This window comes from Microcaecilia unicolor, chromosome 7, assembly GCF_901765095.1.
Source record: "Microcaecilia unicolor chromosome 7, aMicUni1.1, whole genome shotgun sequence".
Lineage (NCBI taxonomy): Eukaryota > Metazoa > Chordata > Amphibia > Gymnophiona > Siphonopidae > Microcaecilia > Microcaecilia unicolor.
Genome location: NC_044037.1, coordinates 269,272,452 through 269,286,087, shown reverse-complemented (window position 1 = coordinate 269,286,087; position 13,636 = coordinate 269,272,452). Strand labels below are relative to the sequence as shown.

Genomic DNA, 13,636 nt, shown 5'->3' with positions numbered 1-13,636 from the left:
AGAGTACGTTACAATAGTCCAGTTTTGATATTAGTGGCGTAGCCACAGGTGGGCCTTGGCCTACCCAGTTAGGGCTCAGGCCCACCCAACAGTAGCACATGTTTAGCGGTAGCTGTTGGGGATCCCAAGCTTCGCAAGCTGAAGACTTCCCCTGATGGTAAAAAAAGCGCTACTCTCCACAATACTGGCACCTGCACATGCTCTGTTTTCAGTGCATGCCTGCTGCAGACTGCTAAGGTGGAGAGAAGCATTTTCCCGCCAGCTGAGATATTTTTTTTGGTGGGGGGGAGGGAGAACACTTGGTGCCCACCCACTTCTTGCCTAGGCCCACCCAAAATCTGCTGTCTGGCTACGCCCCTGCTTGATATTATCATGGCATGCACAACTGAGACGAGGCTTTCCTTTTCAGTGTAAGGAGACAGGCAGCGTATTTGTCGCAAGTGATAGAAGCTGCTCTTGAAGGTTGCTCGGATTTGGGGGATCAGAGTAAGTGGTGAATTGAGCTGTATTCCAAGGTTGATAGGAAAGAACAAGAGACTGGGGGGAGGTATGGGCCATGGTGCTCTGGTTTTTACAATTCTGGGTATTCCTATTTTGTACTGTATCAGTCATGTTTTATACAGAGCTCTGGATGGCATTAAAAAAAAAAAAAAAAAAGGGCCCTTGGAGCAGGCTGTATGTCAAAGCGGATTACATCACGAGAGTCCTCTGACAAGAGAGGAGAATTACAAATTTAAAATCCCATTAATAAAACAACACGTACAACTAACTCGGAAAGTTATTCCAAATCTTCGCCCCTTGATAAGGGAACGAATGCTCAATACTTTAAATCATTGTTAACTTCATGATTTTATTAACTTCATGATTTTGTGATTTGTTACTATGAAGCTGCATAGAGCTTGCGATGAGTGGGAATTGTGCGGGATACAAATGTAATAAATAAATAAAATAACAGGGATGTGAATATGAGAGGATTATTTTGCTTCTTTTTAGTGAAAAAAAAGGTAAACTTTATTCTACCATGGATACATTCATTTTTGTTGAAAAAATAGTTGTAGTCTAGACAGAAGCTATTAACTTTGTTGTTAAAAAAAAGTCTCCTTGAATGAGTTTAATTTAACAAGATTGCTTATGTAAGAAAGCAATTATGTTGATTTTAAACTTCACTAAACATAAAAATGGTAAAAGGTTACAGCAAATGTTACAAGACACATAGTGGGAAGTGGAAGGAGAAGCAGACAAGGGGAAATGAATGAAGAGAGGAATCAAAGGTAGCAAGATTTATTTTATTTAGTTAATATTTAGCTCATGACTTTGCAGTGGTAGTTCAAGGCAAGGTGACTGACTATACACCCATTCTGCACCTGGACTAGCTTCTACACCCACTGTAACTTAGACCAGTTCCTTATATGTTGATTAACTACACAAAGAACTTGCCTTTGGTTTATCCACCCATTTATTTATCCCAACTGACTTTGTACTCTGCATTTCAATTTGCTGCTTTCAAGTTCTCCTCTTTCATTCACTGTCTGGTTCATTTTACTGCTGTTATGCTGTTAACAAAATTATTAGTTTGATGTTAAATTGTACCTACTGTATACCGCCTTGGATGCATCTCTTCATAAAGGCGGTTAATAAATCCCAATAAATAAAAGTAATAATTTATATTCAGGTACAGTAGGTAAAGACTGATCAGCTGTGAATGATATTCAGCTTGCACAGAGATGAAAAACAATGGGCCAGCCAGTTTGGTTAATAAACTTAACTTTCTCGTGAAAATAAGCAGATTGGGCTGCCTTTGTATGTGAAATAAGTGGTATGGAAGCCAACTTTTGAAAATATTTGGGGGTGCTGAACTCATGAATTCATGACAAATTTCCCCCTCACGCAGCAAAAAAAAAAAAAAGTACTTTACATCTATCTGGTTGTGAGCAACCAGTCTGCATTGAAATGTCAAGAGCAGGGCAGGCAATGTTGACATGGGGGAAGACTTGTATGACTAAATCAAAATCTAGGGTCCAGCCAGTCTCTCCTCCCTCATCCCCTGAAGTTTGTCATCATTACAAAATCTCTCTCTCGCTCTCTTCACCCTTGTCCTTTTTTCAGGCCATCCATAACTCCTCCTGCAAAAGTCGTCAACAGTCTCTCTCTTTCTCCCTTCTGCTCATCGATACCACACTTTCATTTTCCCCTAATTTCTTCTCCCTCCTCTGCACTTTTTTAAATTTTTACCTTGTTGCATAGATATAATTTGATGTTTTCTATTTGGGCAGGAAGTTTACTAGCTCTCTGCCTGCCTTACTCCATACATCTTTTTAGCCTGCTCTGCTTCTCTCTTCCCCTTGACCCAGCCTTTTGCATCCCTGTGCTTCCCAGCAAGCTCCAATGCACCTCTCCCTAACTAGTCGCCCTTCCATGCAGATTTGGCTCACCCATCCCTTTACTACTTTTCTTGTCTGCAAATGAGACTTTTTTATTGGGGTAGATTTAACTTATCTTCAGTTTGTGACTCCTCATTGCCCACAGATCTGGATCATTTCCGTGTTCTTCTTTCCCTGCCCCCAGTCCCCAATTTTTTTTTTTGAGACTGGTACTATTTCCTCACCCCCTGCACTGCAGTACTTCTACTGGTACTAACAAAGTCCAGGCCAATGTCCACCTTCTGCCTACAGAGTCCACGTGAGAGTTTTAGCCACCGTGTTCTGGCCTGCCCGCATGATTTTTTTCCGGTGGCCAAGGAATCGGCTTCTAGCTCAGAGAGCCAATCCAGACCTGGGAGGTTGCTGCAGAACTTTACCAAGAGCACAGAGGAGGGAGTAAGGGTTCAAAGGGTTCAGCTATTAAGCAGGAGGAAAGCCAGGGAGCCAAAACTGGAAAGACGCAGAGTTTGTGAGACAATAAGCCCCTTGCTCTCCCCCCCCCCCCCCCAAAAAAAAAACAAAAAAAAAACAAAACAAACCTTCTGTCAGTTCACTCCTGTGATCTTTTCCTGCTGCTGTGCTACTTCTTTAGGCTCACATAACTCAGTGTTTCTGTTAAACCCACCATTTCTTCTTCTTGTGGGATATAATGGAGGAATTATACTTTATTTTTTGTGAAGATCAGGAACAGTGCTAATCTTCATTCTCCCTCAATTCAGTTCCTGGCCATTGTAATTCTCAATATCGTAACTGCCAAGAGAAAGTAATTTTTAAAATGGGGAGTTTGTTTGTGATATTGTATTCTACCACAACCTCTTCCCCCTTCCCCATCCTTCTACTAATACCTTATTTACTCCAGTGAATGCACGGTTGGAAGGAAAGAGCAGATACTCAAAACTGACCAGCTTGATTAGCAATATTATATGTCCCATTCATTGATACTTGAACATGCTCAGTTATGAAGAACAGTTGATGATTTTCAAATTTTTGTTCTTATGGCTTACATCTGTCTTTGCTTGACTTTCTTCCTAGTTTCATCCCTTCTGCCACTTCATCCCTCTCTTCACCCCTTAGTGCTTCTTCCCTCCAACTATGATCCTCTCTTTTCTCAGAGGAGATAGATCCTTTTTCTTAGTGTATCACCCCATCCTCACCAAATCCAGCACAGTTCCTCTCCCTGTCCTCTGCTTCTTTCTTAAGCCACACCTCCCCCAGCTTGCATTCATCTCAGCTGTGTTCTCCCTTTCACAACCCATGTCTCCTCAGCATCTCATCCCCTCACAACCCATGTCTTTCATCTCTCAATGCCTGTGTCCCTCTCCCTCAGCCGCACTATCAGTTTATTCTCCTTAGTTCTTTTTCTCCTGACCAGGATTCCTCCCATTGATCACCCCTCCCCTTTTTACAGCTAGCCTTCCCTCTATTAGCTTCTCTGCCTGCAACTCTCACACACCCCTCATGGCTTCTTTGATCCTCTCTCAGCCCTTCCTTCCGCTTCCTCACTATCTGTTCCACATTATCTTTCCTAGAGCCTCTCTCCATACTCCTCCCCCTTCTCTATGGCTGGCCAAAGATGTGAAACTTGACTGACCTACATTGCTGCTCTTCACTGCATCCACCTGTTAGTCCATTGGTCAGATATTCCTTAGCCAGCCAATAGGCTGCAGCGGGAGGTGGGAGGGGTAGCTTAGGATTTGTTAGTCTTTCTTTTCTTGCTTTCCCCTGCAATCCATTGGTCAGATATTCCTTAGCCATAGGCTACAGGGGGAGGCAGGAGTGGTAGCTTAGGGGAGGCCAAGGAGGTTTAATTTACAGGAGGCAGTGGGGGCATACATGGCCCATTATCAAGCCAGTAGGCGGAGCTTGCTGCCATAATAGTTTGTGTTGGTTTGAGTGTATCAAGATGGCGACTATGGCTTCAGTTTTGTCATGTGATGTCTCCTGTCAATTTAAACTTTATTGAGGAAGGAAGCTTTCCTTCCTGCTTTCCTCTGCAGCTCACCATTCTGAAGCTTTCTGATTTGGTTCCAAGGCAGTGCTGGAAAGAATATTGGAGCTGCCCTGACACCCACAGAGCTGGTGTTTATGATGGGCGGTAGCATCTTATGAAGGGGGAAAAATCCCTAGTTTTGTTTTTCTTAGGCAAGAAGACCAAATGGGGGAGTGTTACTTTGTTGATACCCACTAATTCTTCTGAACTAATTTTGGATGGCTGATGAATAGGACAAATAAATATGAATTAGTAGCTAGGGATCTCAAGTCTGTTAAAAATGATAGTAGTTTAAATTCATTAAATTAACCTTGTTTGTAGAAGATTTTGATGGCTTACATAGTGTGGTTAAGAGATTATGCAAAACCGTTCAACTGGACCCCTTTATTTTCTGGTTTGCTTTTTTTATAGGAACTGTGCTGGTTTCTGTTCAGTGAACTTTTAGTTTTGCTGTGTTGTGAGGTCACTTTGATCTGCATCCTTTCCCCTTCTAGCCTATACTTTCTGTGTTGGCTAACTAACATTTCTGATGCAGTTTAATTTGTTTGTGAACTGTAACACTGCCATTGCTTATTTTTTTTTTCTTGGCTTGCTTTATCTTTGCAGATCTCATTAATGGAGCTCAAGAACAGTGTGAATTGCCTCCTATGGATGGCTTCCCTCACTGTGAGGGTAAAGTAAAGGTAAGGGAAGTGTTGCACTGGTATTATTTCATGTTGTCATATTCATGCTATGACTGACTTTCCTTTCATGAGTGGAAGAAAATCAAAGACTCACTTAATTTAGGTAAAATAAAGTAGATATTTCCAGTGCTCACAAACCCCAAAATGATGATGATAGGGCCATGTAAGACTGAGGCAGCAGTAACTTGCTGATTAATGAATAAAAATGACAAAATGATAGCCTTTCTAATTGTATGACATGTAATAGTTGATGAGGAATAGCTATCAATTGCTGTTCACACAGTTTTTCCGGTCTGCTGAAGGAGAAAATAGCTGATACGCTAGTGGGATTGTCACCTGTTTTTTTTTTGTGCACAATGTGTTATGTCCTGCTAGTTGATGAATGTCCAAGTCTGATTATAAATTATGAAATTTATGCTGGTAGCTGTTTGGTGAGAATAAAAAGCAGACTATTCCTTGTGTGGGGGAGGTGAGGTGTACTTTTCACATGCTCAGCCAGTGAACACCTTTTAAAATCTTGGTATTCTGTTACTTCCTACTTCACTGAGTAATAAGATTATGCACCCACTGAGTATTTTATGCAGTGTTTGTACAGGCTTGCATTTTGTTGATTAAATTTGATATGCAGGTTATTAGACACACGAATATGTCACTTTTTAATGATTTGGGTGAGGATTTTTTTTCACCTTTTATAGAGTATTTTTAATGCTGATTTTGTGCTGAATATATTTCTTTGCAGTGTTTAAGAAACTTTAAGTAGAAATGCAAAAGTCCAGGAATTGGTTCATTTACGTACCTTTTGTATGAAGTATGTTAAGAGTGGCCAAATTGTTGACTTGGTCCTGCCAGCTGCCTTGTGAAATATACTAGTTTGGTTTTATATATCCCAGACCTGCTGGAGATGCTGTGAAGGCAGCATTCACAGCCCCACAGGGGAGAGAGAGTCCCGATCATCATTGAGGGTAACACCTGTTAACTGGAGTTAGAGCCTCTGATAAAAGGTTATGGGTGGAGTGCTCGGGCTTGTTTGTCTTGGAACTGTTGCTGCAGTGCCCAAGCTAAAAAAATAAAAAAATAGTAGGTGGGTAAGTATTAAAATGGGGGGGGGGGGGGGGGGGGGGGGAATTCCCTGCTAGTTTCAATTAAAGGCTGATGTTGCCAGAATTCCACTGTGTAACTGCCCCTTCAGGGTACAGCAGCAAATTTTATTTATTTATTTATTTATTGCATTTGTACCCCACATTATCCCACCTTTTTGCAGGCTCAATGTGGCTTACAGGGTGTTAATATGATATAGTCATTACATAATCTTAGATACAGTCGATAATAAGTTGAGGGTGAATGAGGATTTAGATGGAAAGGTGTTAGGTAAGGTCGTGTGAGAGGTGTTTTAAAGCACTGGGGTGATTTAAGGAGTGATTTGATTCATTAAGGATGTCTTTTGTAGGCCTTGTTGAAGAGATGTGTCTTCAAAGATTTGCGAAAACTAGTTAAGTTAAGATGACATGCACTTTACATTTTTCTCATTTCCTGCTGTTGGTGCAGCTGAGGACCAAGGCACTTTGAGACATTTTGACCCTGTCAGTTTGACCCCTCATTTAAAATCTGGTTAAGAAAATAAATGTTTATATTTAATTACTTTGAATTAAAACCAGACTCATATTAAGGCCATTAGGAAGTTATTTGTATTATGTGGGAGCTATTTCAAATTGTTGACTAATCACAGAAATGCCTGGTCAGTTTGGAGATATTTCTTTCTTTTTATTTGTATTGAAAACACATTACTTCTGGATAGTGATGATATACTAAGATTATATACTTCTATATATTGAATGCCCTTATATTATAAGCAACCAAAAGCTCTGTTGCATTATAAGAGTATACTAGGAAGTATTCTAAGGGGTATTGTGAGCAGTAGCAGTAGAAACAGTAGGCCTGTTGAAAGAAACGTATACTTGTGGTGGTAAAAAAGGGGGATCAAAGTAGGAAAGGAAGGAGAAAAAAAGGAGGGAGGGGAAGAGGGGGCTAAGGGAATAAAAAGAAAAATATAGGAAGACACACAAAAAGGGAAATCCTGGGGGCACTGGCTATGTCAAACAGGCAGGATCATAACATTGGGGTCAAAAAGGTGGGATCAAATCAGAAGGGTCAAAACAGTGGGAGTCAAAAGTACTATGCAAGTTTTGGTGTAGGGGTATGGGTGTAAGCAGGATACCTTTATGGGTGTGTATGTGAGAGGAGAGCCATTAGAGTATCTGTGTGTAAGGGAATAGAGAGATGGACATTAGATAACTATGTGGAAAGAAATGACAGACAAGGAGAGAAAAGTGTAAAATGGCCTTCATAGAAGATCAAACTGATAAAAGGAGAGGTAGTCGAAAGAGCAGCAAACCAGCACAAGAAGAGAGTACAAGAGGCCTCAAGAATGGGTGTGGTTGAGCAAACTTTTTTGGAAAACCTGACATGGGCCATGTTTCAGCAATCTGCCTGCTTCAGGGGGTCTATAAACATACTGTAATAATTTTTATAAACTATAAAATTGGTTAAATATATATTAGAGTTTACAAATATGTCAATAAAATAAAGACAGGAATAAATATAAGAATAAAAACAGTTGAAAAATCTAAAACATTCCACTTAAAGAATGATAAAAGTATAACCACTAAAAAAAAAATAGTAATTTTTAACTAAAAGTACAGTGTCTATAAATTTGAACAAATTATTCAGAAGATAAAATGCTTATGAAATGACCCATGTTGAGTCTTCCAATACAGTTTTTTTTCCCCACCACACCCTTTCTTGAGACCCCTTGCATAGCTAGTGTGGAGGGGATCAGGCAGGGCTCCCGTGGTCTTGGATCCCCCTCCCTTAAGTGTCGCTCTTGTGTGAACAGGTCTCCGGCAGTGCTAGCGATTCTCACACACTGCCTGCCACTAAGCCGGAAGCCTCCTTTCTGCCACATCCCGGCCCCCTCGGTCGCATATTCCTGTTCTGACTAGGTGGTGGGACGCTGCAGAAAGGAGGCTTCCAGCTTAGCACTTCCGGAGACCTGTTCACACAAGTGTGACGCTTAAGGGAGGGGGATGCAAGACCATGGGAGCCCAGCCTGCTTCCCTCCACACTGCCAGGAACCTGATCATAGGAAGTTGTGAGGTGGGGTAGGGAATGAGAGATGCTGCAGCGGGGGGGTCATAGAGGGAGAATTGCTTAACATAGGAGGGGAGGGGATATTTGTTGGACTAAGGGTGGAGGGGAGGGTGAAATGTTGCATGGAGGGGGAGAGGGAGAAATGCTGCATGGCCATGGAGGGTGTGAGGGGTGAGCGAGGGAGAAATGTTGAACATAGGTTTTAAGGGGAGGGAGAGAGACTGCATGGGGTTGAGAGGGAGAAATGTTGGACCATAAGGGTGAGAGGGGAGGGAGAGATGCTGCATGGAGAGTGAGAGGGGGAATTGTTGGACAGAGGAGGGGAGAGGAGAACTGTTGGACATAAGGGTGGAGGGGAGGGATGATGTATGAAGGGTAAGAGGGATGAGAGAGGGATAAATGGGCATGGGGTGGAGGGGGAGAATTGTTGCATGGAGGATGTGAGAGGGAGAATTGTTGCATGGAGAGTGAGAGAGGGAGAACTGTTGGACATGGGGAGAGGAGAGGAGAATTGTTGGACATAAGGGTGGAGAGGAGGGTGAGATGCTGCATGGAGGGTGAGAGGGCTGAGAGAGAAGGAGAAATGTTAGACATAGGGGTGGAGGGGAGGAAGAGATGGTGCACGGGGAGAGAGGAGAAATGTTGGACAAGATAGTGAACAGGAGGAAGGGGAAATGCTGCATTTTGAAGGGGGAAGAGAGAGTTTGGGCACAAGGGAGAGAAAGAGAGAGATGGTGGACAATAGGAGAGAGGGAAAGATTTTGGACATGGAGGGAGATGTTGGAGCAAAAAGGAGTGATGAAGAGATGCCTGACAGTGGGAGAGAGGGAGAATGCTGGAGAAATGGGGGAGTGAGCAGGAGGGAAGAGAGAAGGGACAGGGAGATTTCATGCTATGAGAGTGGAGATGGGGAGAAATAGGGAACAGTTGCTGGGCAAGAAGGGTGGAGGGGGTGGTGGAATCATGTGGGAGAGGCCAGGAGGAGGTGGAAAGGAAATGAATGAGAGGATAGTGATTACAGAGAGTAGACATATGGTAATGGGGATTAGATGAAAGAGAATTGAGGGCTGGGGAAGGTTTGCGATGAGTAATGGGAGAGTTACTGGATGAGAGAAGATGGAAATTTGATAGATGGCTGAAAAGCATAAAAAAGGAGGAGAAGGGTGATAGAGGGTGAAATTTGAGCTGACAGCAGAAAAGAGAAAAAAAAAAGAGGAAAGAGCTAAAAAGGAATGATCAATATGTTAATGGCAGGTGTGGTGAAGGAATAGACAGGAGAGAGGAGAAAAGACAAATAGCAGCCACTTGAAGGAGAATTAGTAAACGGCAGACAGTAAAGCAGAAAAGAGAAATCAGAACCAACTTGATGGAAAAATAAAATGTCCAGACTAAAAAGGTAGAAAAAAGAATTTTATTTTGAATGCTTTAAAAGGAATATGTTAGCTTCGGGAAATGTGCTTAGTGTAAATGTCTTTGTATAATTGTGTTCAGTAGAAAAGGAAATTCATTTCTGTTTTTCTTTCTCCGGTGTTGTAGTACATGCTAGATTTATGTTCTTGGGGTTCTCGGCTCAATTTTTGTCTAAATATTTTTATTTCTAATTTGTGATCCCTTGTTCTGTTTTGGATGAGGGTCTGTCAGTGTGTTGATCAAGTCTGTAAAGTGTTGTAATCTGCATTCTCAGATACGCGTGAACTGGTCGCTGTTGTCTTAAAAAAAAAAAGTTTGTTCCAGAAGTGCACTTTTAAGTAAAACATAAAATAAGACATTGGATGCAAATGATTGAGACAAATTGGAGAGCTTCGGATGTGGAATAGTTGTGTGCTATAGGAGATCTAGTAATTTATTTTAGAGCCATATAAGATGCCTCGTCTTTAAAAATTAAACAAAAATTATATATGTTTGGTGCAATAAATTGATTTATAGTGTGTTTGGTTAGTAAGCATTTTGATATTGTTGCCACGTAGTGTGCACTCCTTTACCCTTTGTGGTGTGTGATAGTAATGGCAGGTGGGAAAATTGGAGGGAGGCAGAGCGGAGAGGGGTTCAGGGAGGGGAGGCTCTCCTCTATTTTCTGACCTGGGCTGTAGCACGGCTAACATCGGTGCTGACCCTTGATGTATACCCGGTGATGATCTCTAAGTATCCCCAGCCATGAAATTCATCTAAAGACAGCCAGAACTCCCATCTTCCAAGCTCTACGGTTGATGACAGCATCCTTGAGCCACCGACAACTGTACGGGCGTGAGGTGCTAGCATCAGTGGCGTAGGGACGATGCTGCTGCCTGCCAAGCTTGGTTAAAGGGAATTCTGACCACCTTCAGAGAAAGTGTAATTTATATTTTGAGGTGGGGGTAGGGCGGGGCAGAGAAAATGTTGTGCCCACCCACTTTGGGCTCAGGCCCATCCAAAATTGGCTGGCTGGCTATGCCACTGCTTCACAGAACAACCAGAGGAAAATAGAAGAGAGGGATTGGGACCAATGTGTCATGAAAATTAAAATATCCTGCCCAAAAAGTTGAAATTAAGCATTTTATGTTTGTAGTGATTGGAATGTTAACTTGTGAATGTGCATTTTGTGTTGTGCTTGCTTGATTATAAGAAGAAATAAATTTCTGTGTCTCTTTTTCCTGGGGTTTGAAACAGGAGGCAGAAGTTGGAAATGGGAGGAGAGAAGATGTAGTGAAAGGCGTAGAAAAGTGCTATGAATGGCAAGGGAAATGATGCTGGATGGGGGAGACAAGGGAACAGATGATGGTGGGGCAAGGATGGGAAAAGAATTGGTGAAGTGTAAAGAGACAATGGAGCAGATCTTGGAGAAGAGAAATGGAGAGTTGGTGATGGAAAGGAATGAGAATGGAAATACTTTATATACATGAAATGATCAGGAAATGGAGGGATAGAGGAAAAGGGTGAAGGGGCGGAAACTGTGGGATGGGAGACTAAATAAATTTAGACTAGAAAAGTGGGAATTGTAGGAGTAGGTGAGAGCTGAAAGATGTGAGAAGAGAGAGCATTGTAAGAAACAGAAAAAATGAAAGCTGAAGAAATAAAGATGAAGGATGTCGAGTTGAAAAAAAAACCCCTTGGAATCATGGGCTAGTGGCAAGGGGGTAAGTACTGGCAACAGAGTAGAAACAGCTTGTGGGGAAGGTGATGGTGGTGGGGGGAGGAGTGTTCCTACTTCTCATTTGAAAAATCTGTCCAGTTCTAGCTCTCACACCCTGGGAAACATTAGAGGGAACGTTGGGCAGGGGCCTGAGTAAATGAACCAGAAGTTCTTTACTGATAACTGCTATTTTCTTTTTCAGTGGATGAAGGATATGTGGCGATCAGATTCTTGCTATTCAAGTTATGGAGTGGATGGGTCCACATGTTCTTTCTTTATTTACCTCAGTGAGGTTAGTATTTCATTTAATTTGCTTCTTATGTAGCGCATTATACCCAGTGAACTAGGTTCTAAGCTACATCAACATATCTATCTATATATATATATATAAAACTCACCCTCAACGTTCTATTGTCTGACGTCACTGAAGCCAAGGTTCGTAAGTTCGAAGCTCTGAAGCCACGAAAATCACAGTCTCGGGGCCCCGCCCTCTCGTCAAACATTATGACGTTGAGGGTGGAGCAATTCACTCACATCGACGGCGGCCAGGGCGACGCAATGGGCCACCCACTGAAGACGAAGGTGCGTTGGGTGGGGGGGGGCAGAGTCACACATCGACGGCGGCCACGGCAGCGCAATGCCTTCACTAACAACGAAGGTACGTTGGGTGGGGAGGGGCCACAGGAAAGCCTTGCTAGCGCCCGTTTCATTGGCTCCAGAAACGGGCCTTTTTTTTACTAGTAAAACATAATTTTACTGATTCTCTTCATTATAAATTCTGTATAGAAACATAGTAAAACACACTCCTGTCCCAGTCACCTTACTTTGTACCTACCCTACAGTAAAATCTGGAAGCAGAAAAGTAATTTTCAGCAGCGTACATAATATATCATAATCTGTATGCAAGGATTCATTATATTCCTCAAGGAAATTAATTGTTGTTCCAAAATCCTGGAAGAAACAGTAATTAAACAAAGAGCTAAAAAAAAAAAAAGTTCTGAGCTTTTGACTCCAATGGGAAATTCCAAATTGATGGGGCTTTCCCTGCAAAAGGCGGTACTGGACTGTTTTCCCAGTAGGGATTGCTCTTATTGCAATTTTTAAGTGTGTGCATGGTGTTCCATACTGGGATTGGTGAAACTGGCAGCACACCATATGGAATATTGGCACCAACCATCAGCCTTTTACAAATCAGTTTTTATCTAACTAAATAGGTCATTGCTGAAGGCATTCTTCTAGTTGGATAGCTATTTTCCACAAAAGAAGCAAAAGGTGATTAACAATGATTCATTGACAGGTACTGATTTATACTTGCTGGAGCTTCTGCAATTAAAAAAAAAAGAATTCTATATATTTAAAATGTGTATAAAGTATGTATATAAATGTGTTAAGTGTGCATATATATGGATAGGTATATTTAGAGTTGATTTGTTACAGCTGATAGTTTTCAAAGTGAGAATAAGTAGTGTTTCAAAGAATAAAAGTAAGATTTTTAACAGTGAAGTACATTTTTGTTTTATGAACCTGGGTGAAGTGTTATATGTACAGGAGTGATTGTTTAACCAACTGAAACATGCTAAAGATTTGTGGAGGAAATTGGTATTGTTATTTCTTGATGCTGGTTCGTCTTTCATTTTTTTTTCTTCCCTAATATTCCTCTTTTCTGGTCTTTATTCACTCCCACCTTTCTGTGTTTTTTTTCACAGCCCACCCTCACTAGTCTGCCTCATTCTCCCTTCTCCAGCAATCTCTCACTCCCCCAGCCGTAGGAGTTAGCTCTGTGGGTGCCAATCGGTGCAGGGTACCCCAGTATTGAGCAAGCTCCTTCATTGTATCCAGGGTAATTTGTGTTTGTCATCACATATGATTTTGGAGTCTAGGCCCCAAATTCTTCACCATTCTCTCTCTACCTCCACTCTTTCCCACCCCTCTCCTCAATTCCACTTTCCTCCATGTGTATTGAAAGCCATGTATTGGCAAAGTCTGGAGAAAATCTGGCCCTTTCCTTGGATGCCTTCATAAAATAGACTCCCAGATCCAGCATCACAAATTTACACCTGCTGTGAAAAAGGTGTAAGTATGTGCATGCACTCTAGATTATGCTTCTGCAAATGCCCACCTGTGGATTACTTAAGTTTTATAAGTGTGTACGGCAGCATGGTTTTAAGAAAGCCTTTTGCTACATATAAAATAGGCTTTTTGGATAGAAAAAGCTTTAGAAAATTACTTCCATGGTCTATTATGGCTTCTCTCTTGAGGTAGTGTCTCCAAATAGGTTTGTTTTAGC

General features: G+C 41.8%; 1 protein-coding gene across 2 annotated transcripts in view; it reads left to right on the top strand.

Moving 5' to 3' along the window:
* The window catches only part of MGAT5 (alpha-1,6-mannosylglycoprotein 6-beta-N-acetylglucosaminyltransferase), a 268,355-nt gene that overhangs the window by 84,318 nt on the left and 170,401 nt on the right, over nt 1-13,636 (top strand). For both annotated transcript variants that reach the window (XM_030209337.1, XM_030209338.1), the window contains exons 4-5: nt 5,017-5,093; nt 11,552-11,641. In XM_030209337.1, the coding sequence (XP_030065197.1) occupies nt 5,017-5,093; nt 11,552-11,641 (167 nt within the window). The remainder of the gene's footprint in view (nt 1-5,016; nt 5,094-11,551; nt 11,642-13,636) is intronic.